General features: G+C 45.7%; 1 protein-coding gene and 1 long non-coding RNA gene across 2 annotated transcripts; both read right to left on the bottom strand.

The window, feature by feature from the left end:
- Positions 1-675: 675 nt before the first annotated feature.
- On the bottom strand, positions 676-6,495 carry LRRC36 (leucine rich repeat containing 36). The gene is made up of 6 exons (XM_066637921.1): positions 6,281-6,495; positions 4,617-4,776; positions 4,035-4,195; positions 2,142-2,244; positions 1,374-1,488; positions 676-871 (listed from the first exon to the last, which is right to left on the bottom strand). The coding sequence occupies exons 1-6, from the start codon at positions 6,284-6,286 to the stop codon at positions 676-678; spliced, it is 741 nt and encodes a 246-aa protein (XP_066494018.1). The 5' UTR covers positions 6,287-6,495.
- Positions 6,496-7,535: 1,040 nt separating this feature from the next.
- Positions 7,536-10,769, bottom strand: LOC136659971 (uncharacterized). The gene is made up of 4 exons (XR_010794882.1): positions 10,701-10,769; positions 10,061-10,206; positions 9,059-9,110; positions 7,536-7,621 (listed from the first exon to the last, which is right to left on the bottom strand). It is a non-coding gene; the product is annotated as an uncharacterized lncRNA (long non-coding RNA).
- Positions 10,770-11,362: the final 593 nt, after the last annotated feature.

Raw genomic sequence — 11,362 nt, 5'->3', positions numbered from 1 at the left:
GTAACTCTCCACTGCCTCACACCTCTGTTTATTCCCTTCTCCTTCATGCTCTCTGGGGCGTGTGTATGTGTTCCAGCCCCCCATTTTTACTTCTGCTGCTTCCTCTCCTGCAGGGTGGCACTGGAGGCAAGCAGTGCAAGGGCCAGCTTCACTCTTTCACAACTACATGATGGGATGTAGGGAACAAGGTGGTGGGGAGGACAGTGTGGAGGGAGGAGAGAGAGAGAGAGACCTTAATTGCTGTTCCCAAGTAGCTGCCAACCCCCATCCCAGTGTGCAATAACTGCGATCACCAGAAAGTTGGAAAAGGTGCAAGTTGTCTTCGAAAGATGGCTTTGGTGCAAGTCAGCGGACAAATAGACATGAGCCGAGGCATTTTACATTAAGCAAAACAAGGAAGGAGGTTGTGGAATCTCCTTGGCGACATTAAAATTGAGGTGCTGTTGGGTGTGTTGCCATGTGTTGGGTGTCCTCCAGTACCTTCACTCCCACCTCATGTAGAGCTTGGCCTAGACCTTCCCTCCCAGGGCGACAACTAAGGCACTGTCAAAACAACAATCTTTAAGAAACAGCCAACTTTAAAAAGGCTCCACCTGTCAAGGTGCTTTTCATTTCATACTGTACTTATGAGAACAGAGGCATAATCCAAAAGACATTCAGCAAGGGGAGGTCCTATCAGAGCTGCTCTGAGCCGCACAGCGGGTTTGAGCCAAATGCAGAGGAGAGGGGAGACTGGTGGGCCAGCTTCTCACAGAAAGAGGCACTGCCTGCAGTGGTCACCTTCCCAGAAACAAGGCCTGCTTTGCCCGAGGAAGGACTGTGTTCTCTGGTGAGCTGCTGTAGAAGGAAGTTGTTTGTGGAAACAAGTGACCTGCACAAAGAAGAGAAATGGTTACACAAGTTGAGCATGTCTAAATGAGGACCCCTCCCTGAACTGCAGAAGCAAAGAAGGGATTACTGCACAAAAGAGCTTCCTGCTGGTCTACATGGCATAAGAAAGGGCAAGACACTTTCTGCATGGAAAGAAACACACAAGCTGACTTGGAGTCACATTAGTGTGGGTGTGTGTGGCCCCCCTGCAAGGTGGTGAGAAAAGCAGATGGTCTTCAGGTTAGTCCCTCCCCCTGCCCAACTCCTGCAGCAGAAGAAGGGGAAAACCACCAGGCTGGCAACTTCTGCTCCCCTTCCTAATGGCTCAGATTCTTCTTTCAAAAAGCCCTGATTGCAGACCCCGTGATGGTTTCCCAAAGGCTTGAGTTGGGTCTTGCTATCTTTCTGAATGAGGCCACTCTGCAGGACTAGGCTGCAGTCAGGTCCCCCAAAGTAGACTGCCCTCTTGTCCCGATTCCCTCTTTCGGTCAGGCAAGATGTACCTTTGGCTCTCCCTCAGCAGACTGATGGTCTCCTGCTGCTTTTTAAGCTGTTTTAATTCCAGAGACAAGACGTCCACCTGGGCACTCAGCACCTCATTTCTGTTCAGCAACTCATCTGGAAGAAAAGGGTGAACAAACCTAAGCCTCTCTATCAATGAGGGGACAAAGAATGCCTGCACTGCTCTTTGCCACAGGGCAACAGCAGGGCTAAACCACCACAGCACAGCTCACCCTTCTGGTCCTTGCCTTATTTTATTTGTTCAAGAAATTTATATCTCGCCTTTCCGAAGCCAAAGCAAATGCCCAAGGCGGCTTACAATGCTCTATAATTAAGTACAAAGTATCATAATAGATAAAAAGCATTAAAAACATTAATTGTAACATTAAACAGTGAAATATGAAAAACAAAGCAAGACCTAACACAGCCCCTGGGGACCAAATAAGTCTGGGGAGGTAGTCAAGTCACAGCAGAGTGCCAATATCTACTCAGTCTGCAAAGGCCAGATGAAACAGGTATGTTTTGAGCCCTCACTGAAAAGCCGGGAGGGAGGGAGCCTTTAGCCCTGGAGTGGGACCTGACCCAGTCTGTCCATCGTCTGGGTGGAGCACATACAACGCAGTCAGAGGCACAGCCAAAGATGTCCTGTAGTGCCAACACTTTCCAAGGGAGTGTGAAGGTTGGGCCAGCTTGTAAGCCAGTAAGCATCAGATGCCCATGCAAGCCCTACTTATATTTAACCTGACAGAGTACAATCCATTTGGACTTACCATAAGACAGCGAAGATGCTCGATGGGGGCTGACATGAAAAGTGGCCACTGCTTCCAAGTCTCGCTCCTTGAAAGTGGGCAGTTGGTTATCTGCCTGCTTTTGCTTGTAAGAGAGAAACAAGACATGTTGAGGGTTGGGGGGGAGGAGAGTGTCGGCATTTCACAAACACTTCACAGCCAAGGTAGTGGTAGGAGGTGCCAGAGACTTTGGAAGGCAACAAGGGCCCTTCCCAGATTAGCCAGGATCTGCTAAACCAAGTAGTTGGAAAGAATATGTGAAGCGTGGTTTGTGAAGCAGGACCTTTCCTTGGAGCCTTTCAGCATAGCGGAGCCTACAATGCAGACCAAGTTGGTTAATGGTGGAGTACTTGGGCAAGACTTCCAATTCAATCTGGGGAACCAACTCAGCATTCACTTCTTTTTATGACAGAGGTATAGCAAGGCTCTTCCGGAGCCCTTACAAGAGCTTAGACTCTACCCACAAGAAAGCCACTCTACCCACTTTGCAAAGCCAAGATTGCAAACCCTGCCTTCAGTCTATCCAGGTGGTAAATTCTTTCATGTGCCTCATGTGCTGCTGCAGGTAGTAAATACTCTCATGTGTAGAAGTTTGGCAGGTGTGGTCAGGGAAAGGTGGAGGGCACCTGTCACTACCTCCTGCTCGGTCTCCTAGGTACAGCTCCTACAGAAATACTTTTGTCCAGTCTCTCTATTCACCTGGGGATATCCAGTTTTTGGGGTGGGGGAGTTGCTTTTTATCAGATTGGGAAAAATTAACCACCTACCAAATTTCACTATATGAAATTTGAAATTAACATTTGGGTGGCAGAAATTAACGTTTGGGCAGAAACATGTACCATCTCATACATTCCCCTGTGTTAGAGATCTCATCTAAGCTTGGTTGGCTGTATTGTAATTTCTTTTGCCCCAATTTCAACATTTTATCTGCACCAAAGATGGTTTGTCATACAACTGCAAAATCCTGCTGTTGGAGACTCTGTTTTGGAGCACTCAGGAATCCATGTTGGGAGAGAATGAGCATGCCCTCTGTGCTAGAACAGCTGCAAACCAGGAAAGCTCTCAGGAGAAGATACCCACAATTAGGCTATAGTGCCTGGGGTTGCTAATGAAAAACTGGCTACAGCTGTGTGGTTTGGGAAGGGAGGGCAAGATGCTAATGGACAGGCTTACTCCTGTGGAGGCATCTACAGTGTTTCTCAAACTATGGGTCAGTACTCACTAGGTGGATTGCAAGCCAATTTCAAGTGGGTCCCCATTCATTTCAATATTTTATTTTTAATATATTAGTCTTGATGCTACCATGGTGACTGCATTTGGGGAAATGTTACTTTTAACAGGCTACTATGTACATGCTTTCAAGAATGATAGTAAATGGGACTTACTCCAGGGTGGGTAGGATTGCAGCCTAGGAATGTAAAAATTTTCCTGCTTGATGATGTCATTTCCAGTCATGACATCACTTCTGGTGGGTCCTGACAGATTTTCATTCTAAAAAGTGGATCCTGATGCTAAAAGTTTGAGAACCACTGATCTAGAAGGTTCTGTGGTCTGTGATTGGCTAATGCCCCTGGACCTGATGGAAATGCTGAATTATCCTTCAAACTTTTTTCAGACTCTGGAATTTTGGACTGGTTGGAAGTTTTTTCTACAAAAAAGAAACTTCTTAGGTATAAAATACCCTTCCTAGAATCTGTTTAGTTGCCTCCTGTTGTTGAACCCAGCATAGCATCACTGTGGGAGAGGCAGCTTTCTGTACATGCTCAGGAGTTGTTTCCAGGTGAGGTCAACCTGTGTTAGATTAGGAGCTTAGCTTTATTGTTTTCTGTTCAGCTTTCTGAAAACTTATATAGAAAAAGAGGCGAAAATACCTACCACAGGCCTGCCAATCCTGTTACAGTGCTGAGAAAGCTTTGGCTGGGTTCTGTAATTGATGCCAGCTGAACTTAGACCTGAAGTAGCTACACATGTTGGGTACACAACCTGCTGTGAAGGGGCAAGGGTCGTCAACTGTGCAAGTAAATCTCGGGCTGGAGCTGCAGAACAACATAAATTGTGCTTAACATCTAATCATCAGAAGTGTATTTTGAATCTGAAAAATTAGCTGATGCTCAGGGCCTGGCTCAAGCATGTCCTTTCCCCAGGAAACTCTCCTCTGCAGGACCACAAGCATGTGGATTGATTGTCAGTACTGTTTAGCAAATGAAGGTCTTCTGCTTGGCCTCCGAGGCACTCGGACGTCTTGGGACCAGAGCCTTGCATTAAAAAACAAGTCATGACTCTCATCACAAAGGAAGAAGCAAAGCTCAACTCTTGACAGTGGAAAGGTAAAGCAAACAAGTATTCTACAATAGGTCTGTCTGCGGTCCACTGGGCAGGTAAAGTATCTCCCCAGCTCTGGAAGGCAGAAGGTAGTGGAAACTGAACATCAATGGACTGAGTCCAAAACAGCCATACCTAGAAACTCCTTGTTGAGGAGGAGGGAGCCAGAGCCAGTCCAGTAATGGTCCACAAGTTCTAGGAGCTGGCGCAGAACAATGATGACAGGAGAGCTTCTCTCAGTGCTGACGGGCTCTTCTGCTTCTGTGTGGAGGTTGCCTCGCTCACTGTATCGATACTAGAGAGGGAGAGAGTATCCAAGACAAATGTGTCATGTCACCATGGAGCCATTTCTGCAAGCACCTAAAATCAAGAAGGCACACTTGAAAAGGCCAAAATGGAATTTTCATCAAGCTGTGAGATTCTCAAACCTCCATGGACTTTGTTCTCCCAATGTTGCATGCAGAGTCATTTTTAGAGGGGGGAAAAGAGCAAGAGCACAAAACAGTTCCTTTCCCCAACCTGAAATCTTAAGGCAAACTGTATGCAGGTATTTAGAAAAGGGTTTAGGGAAGCCCAAGACTTTATCCCTGTCCCTAAACTTGAGTCCAGAGAAGGAAAGGTGAGTGAGAGAAAGTGAATTTGCAAAGGGAAAGTAAGTTTCAAGTGCAGTTATAGCTACTTGATCCTGGTCTGGTACAAAAGAAAATCTTGAGAGGTCCAGAGGGGTCTGGGTAGCTTGTGGAAACTCTGATTTGATACACCATACACAGGGGTTGTTGTACCATATAGTGGCAACTTGCTGGTCAAAGTCCTCCAGTATTTATTAATTATTATTACCAGTAATAATAACTCAGTCTAAAAAGGTGCAGAAAAACACCAGCAAACAGCCACTAGAAAAGACGCTGTGCTGGGGCGAAGGAGGACAGTTGCTCACCCTTGCTAAATATGAGAGAAATGTTACTTGCAAAAGTGCCTCTTTGCCTGTTAGCAGGGGTAACTATTTAAGGAGTTTTGGAGTTGCAGCTCCCTCTGGGGGTGAGCACATTAATCTTGTTGTTGGAATGAGAAAGGCGCTCTTGACTCTTCTATACTATGTTAAGGTGTTAATTGGTACATAAAGGGGTTCAGAACAGGAAATGATGTGCCTGTTTCTGGTGCACCATCAAGGGAAGCATTTCCAAACAAAATGCAATGTGCAGGACACATCGCACAATGGGTGCGTTCAAAATGCAATACAGATGGTTTCAAAGTGCAGATGCGGCAAGACGATGTCAGATACCAACAGAAAAATCTGAAACTTAGATAGCACATTGAAATAGGTATACAAACATGAGATATATGGAAAGACTGCATTCAGTGGTAATGTGCAAAATGCACATACAAGCAGGATGCAGAGATCTGACGAGAAATAACTAAAAGGAGGTGCATTGAAAGGTTTCTTAATATAGGATTAGAATGATACTACATCCCTGTCTTCTTTTCCCAGATATAAAATAACATAACTGACATAATAAGGCAAGTTCAAAATGAAGTTTGAGACTTGACCTGAGTTTCAGGGAAAATAGTGTCTAGAAGTCATACTGTTCATAGGGATCCAAGACACAGTGGGTGTTTTCTGCCCTCAAGTGACTCAGTACACGGGGCTTCCCCATTACATGCGCTGCCTGACAACCCTTTTATTTCTTCTATTTGAATGTGTGATGTGTGACATGCTTATATACCTATGTATGTAGTGCTGGAGAGGATGACCTAGGCCTGTTCCACCTCATCCAGAAAGAAGGTACAGAGAAAGCACCCACCTTCATGCCTGGCTCTTGGAAGCAGGGCTTTGGGGTCACTGGTGTGTGCTGGCTAGTGGCGTGTTTGAAATCCACTCTTAAAGGACTGAGTGACCGGCAAGCTGGAAGGTCCTGCCTTTTCCTAGACCCAGATGTCACTGAGGAAACCGGTGGCGAGTTCTCAAGTGGTGCCTCACTTGGTAAAGGCCCATGCTTTGACAGGAAATCTCCAAAGCTTGTAGAGACCGAATGGGCTAGAGGCAGGAAGGGACTCTTGGGCTTAGCATCTAGAGGAAGGAATGAAAAATACAAAGGAGAGAGACTGACCTAAGGGATTATTTGTGTTGCTTTGAAGTGGGGTCACTTCCCTCTGCCCCAATTTGAAGCAAGTGGTTCGGTGGCCTTGCGGCTTGGCCACTCCTGGCAAATTCATTTTCATCCTAATTGAGGAAAACTGTGGCTGGGTGAGCTTCCATCTCTCCTCCTGGTGGAGCAGGTCATAAAAATAATTTGCCATGCCAAGATTGTGGGGAAATTCCCCAACAGGGGAGAAATGTTCTGAAAACCCCCTTTTGCCTCTCCTTCCAGGTTCAGGATTTTTGCCTTTCTGCCTCTCTCTCTCTCCCTACACCCCAGCAGTTGCCCGCTGTGCTGCATCTTAAAAAGAAAAGGACCAAAGGCAACCCACAGTATTGGCAGAAAGCTAAAATACTGGGTGGCCTGGAGGACGACACCAGAACAAAATTTTCTTCTCCCTCAGAAAAGTGAAGGCAAGCCCTCAGGACCACCCAGGGCATGGTGCCCTGGATATAGGGGTCTACTTTGAGAAATTAAGCACACAGCAATGAAGGCATGAAAACAAATAAGGCAGTCTATCTTCACCTGAACTGAGCTTCAAGGAACTTGCAGGGCTTGACTCCGTTTCCAAGTGCTGTCCGAGGAACTGTCCACAGGAGGAGCGGGTGGAAGTCAGAAATTCATTAGCAGACCTTGAAGTGTAATTACAGAGGCTGTCCACGGCTTTCCGCTCATTATGAAGCTTCTTAAGTAGCTCCCTATAATTAGCAGAGCATGGGACGTACAGATGCTCATAACTATCCAACCTGAGGTCTCTGTTGGGTAACTCAGATTGATTGTTCTTCCTGGAGTCACTCAAAGTCATGCTTCTGGTTGGAGATGCATCCCGACCCAGGTCAAGAATATCCAGTTTCCGTCCCATTTCTCCATCTCCTCCAGAGAAGTCTAAAGAGGGGCCCTCAGAAAAGGACACACGAAACCTCTCCTTACCCGACCCAGCTCTGCTCCGCAGTTGTGAGCGCAGGGAAGTCCGTGTTTGCAAGGCTGAGGAAAGGGGCTTATGTTCTGCAAAGGATAATCAGGGAGTGAATGAAGCAGTTTTCATTAGATTTGTTTATTTGTCTCTATCACAAAATGCTTACCGTTAATATAATTTCTAAGAAAAACAAAGCAGGAATTCTAAAGGCATATATGTGTATCTAGTCACAGTTAAGCTAATATTCCATTAATGAATGACACAAGTGGGGATTGCACTCCCTTAGCAGGAGAGCGCCAGACAACCAGGAGCTTGTTACAACCATCCTGTAAACTCTGCTTGGGTGCTTGGGATGGGAGAGGTTTTAGGAGGGTGACAAAGCAATCACTTTTTTTTCTTTCCCACCCTCCTGAAATTTTCTCATGTTATATAACATGGATAGACCAAATCTATGCGCTGTGAGCACTGGCAGAATGCATGTTCCATCAGCACTTGATGCCATAAGACGGTTGTAAAGTGCCTTCCAACAGTGCACTGAGTAGCATGCTTCCAGGAAAGCCTGGGCTTTCTCGCATGCATCACTGGACTACAGAGGCCTGCTGAGGCAGATAAGGTGGTGGGGAAGGCGGAAGGGGTGGGGGAGGGTGGAACAGGGCCAGGGAGGAGGTGGATCCAGTGGCAATGGAATACACCAGATCCTACTGCCCTTTCCTGCAGCGCCCCCTTTCTCTCCCTTGCTCTAGGAAGGCTGTTCAGAGAGACCTGGGTTTAGTTTTCAGAAACAGTGGGAAGGACCCATTTTTGGACTGTTGCGCTTCCGGCGGCAGATTTCAGGGGAGGGGGGAATGCAAACTTCCTTGAAAACTAACATTCAAGGAAGAAAGCTTAAGCTAAAACCCGTGTTTCTACCAGGCATGCTGGTTTTCTATGTACAGACCATTTTTTTTAACAGAACATGCCTTCATGTCAGATCACTCATCGATATCAAGTTTTTAGGAGAAATCCAGCTCCTAGAGAAGGTTCAGTTTATTCTAGTTTATTTGGTTGTGAATGTGATCCAAGCTCACATGTTCCCTCCTCGGCTCATAAAGCTAGGAATCCTGGTTTCTTTAAACCATGGCTCACGAGAAGCTTGGAACTGTGGATCAATGCTTACTTTCAAAGTAAGATGTGAAAACCAGAATTCGAAACTAGTTTAATATCCTGGTTTCAAGCCAGAATCAAACCACAGTTCCCAGATTCACAAAGTCACAGAAGTTATCCCACCCACCCACCCCCACCCCCGGGAAAAAAAACAAAAAGTAAGCATTATTGATTCACACTGGAGCTGAAAATGCTTAGGTAAAGAGAGTGGGGGATCATACCGCTCTTGAGGTATGAGGTTGTGTTCCTGAGCCTAACTAACCATAGCTAGTTGCTCATGTGGGAACAGCTGACACATCTGAGAATTGACCTCCTGTGTTGACAATGAGCACACCATTTTCCTCAGGCTGGAAGAGTGAGGAGTGACTGAGTGAGGCACTCACCATTGTCCAAGAGGGGTGGACTTGGAAACCGACCTGCTGTTGCATCATCTAGCTGGAAAATATGACAAATTTAATATTCTTGGGTTTGACCAAGTGTTACCCATTTCTTTACTTATTGTAATACATGAATCTAAGGATATGAATTTAATCATTCACAACCAGCAGCAGATCAGTTAAGGTGGTCAACATGACTTTGCCAAGTGAATGTCCTCCTAGGCACTGTGCATTTCAGTGCCTTTCCTTTGGGGTGATTCAGACCTCCTTTGCTCACAGGACTCCTTATGCTTGATCTCAGAGGTGTGGTGGGACAGTCATGGGGCCGCAGGGCAGAGCAAAACAGGCGCAACACCTAGCAGCAACTCTGCCCCTCCTGTTGAGTTAGTCTGGGGTCTTTGAGAAAAGAGAAAAGTCCATATAAATTGGGAGAGACCTTGTTCTCAATATAGAGAGATTTATTTATTTAAAATAAGAAATTTCAAGGCCACTGATGACACAAGGAAAGCACAGCAGCACAAAGCAAAATAAAGCATCCCAGCTGAGAGAAGGATAGGCTCCAGTCAGAGAGACAATTAAAATACCAAGCATGTGGTATTTTATTACAGCATTTTATTATAATAAAGTTTTAAAAATACCAAGCATATGATAGTCAATGTTCTTGCAGCTGCACTGAAGTTTCCAGAGTGCCTTCAAGCACAGCCCCACACAGAATGTGTTGTAGCAATCTAGCTAAGAAATAATTAAGGCATGGATCTCCTTAGATAAATTGGCTTGGGAAGTAATGGGCAAAGCTGGTGCACCCCCTGAAGTGGGCAAATGCACTCTGGGCTACAGCTGCCCGAAGGAAAGATGGATATCTAGAACTTTAGTGCTCCCAAGTGGAACAGCACAAGTTTTCTAATGCAAGAATTGTAAGACAGAGACACAGAATGGAGCAAACAGGACCCAAAAGCTGCAGATGAATGCCCCTCCCTGCCAATGCTTGTTCCTGCAAGATCTGCTTACCGGGAGTGTTGCTTGGAGGTGATGCTGCCGGCTTTCCTTTGTTGCCTTGCCAGCCTGCAGTGTGGCAGCAGATACCGACTTCAGGAGGGCATCCTCCCCATCATGGCATGGTATTTGGCGAGGTAGTCTCTGAGTGAGGTGCGATTCTGTGTCAAATGGAGAAATAGTCACAAATGCTGACTGCCCTATTTTGGAAGAACCAGAACTCTCTGGAGTCTCCCACACCGAGAATGTTTCCACCCCGTTAGTTTATTTCAATATCTTCTTGCCCCATTTTCTATATAAACATACCCCAAGCAGAACAATCTAGTTAAAAACCACCACCCATAAAACCTGAAAGTTTAAAAATAAACAACATCTTAAAAACAGATGGCAATATTAATAAATTGTAGAACAATTAAAATGCAGTGATTGAAAAGAGATTGAAAAGCCTGATGGAACAACCTGGTTGTGCTCAGACAGGCAGCAAACACCTAAGGAAGAGGATCTTGCCGTCTAGATGTCATCACAGAAGAGGCTCAATCTCTTGTGCTCACCAACCACACCGTTACCAGAACAGCTTCGGTTTCAATCATGAGTGCAAAAGGGAAGGTCCTTCTCCACCCAAAACTAGGCCTAATGGTGTTGGCTCACAACCTACCGGCGTGTGTCTTGTTGCTTCCTGTGTCAAAACTGGGCATGCCAAAGCCTTCTTGCTCCAGCACTCGACTTTTCATTGTATTTTCCCTACAGCTGGAAGAGAAAAGCAGATTTAGGGGATGATATGAGGATGAAGATACCTGTGGGTTCTCACAGATCTGAAGCTTTCAGTGGAGCACTAACAAGAGCATAACTTTTACTAGAGTTCTAGCCCATGCTTTGATCACCAGACTCACTGGCCTTCAGGATTAGTCTCCCATAAAATGGGCATGTGCAGACAACCTGGAAATTTGTTATTTGAGGACCATATAGGTACAAAATTAACCTGGGGCAGACATACTCATTCTGTGGCATGAATTTTATAGCTACTATCTTCCAAAGTAGCAGACATGGTTATATGGGTAACTCATGACCAAATGCACACAAAAAGCTCACTTTGCTACCAAAACATGCTTTTTGGGTAGAAGAACAGCCATTATCCACAATTACCAGCTGCGTAGTATGGCGGCTAAATGGCTGGACTAGGAACAAGAAGATCCAGGTTCCTCTGCCAATGGAAGCCTTTTCACTCCTACAAATGGCACAATCAGGGTTTGAGGCTAAAGCCTCCCCACTTGTTTCCCATTTTGTACACCTGCACCTACAACACCATTTACCAAATAA

This window comes from Tiliqua scincoides, chromosome 9, assembly GCF_035046505.1.
Source record: "Tiliqua scincoides isolate rTilSci1 chromosome 9, rTilSci1.hap2, whole genome shotgun sequence".
NCBI lineage: Eukaryota > Metazoa > Chordata > Lepidosauria > Squamata > Scincidae > Tiliqua > Tiliqua scincoides.
The sequence above is the reverse complement of the archived record's forward strand: the minus strand, read 5'-3'. Positions and strand labels throughout refer to the sequence as shown.

Bases quoted from the DNA above. Each gene is read 5' to 3' on its own strand.
- LRRC36 (XM_066637921.1), bottom strand. The intron at 2,245-4,034 runs GTAGGTATTTTC...CTCTCTTACAAG, and splicing joins ACAGGATTGGCAGGCCTGTG to CAAAAGCAGGCAGATAACCA. The intron at 872-1,373 runs GTACATCTTGCC...TTCTTTGTGCAG, and splicing joins CTGCTGAGGGAGAGCCAAAG to GTCACTTGTTTCCACAAACA.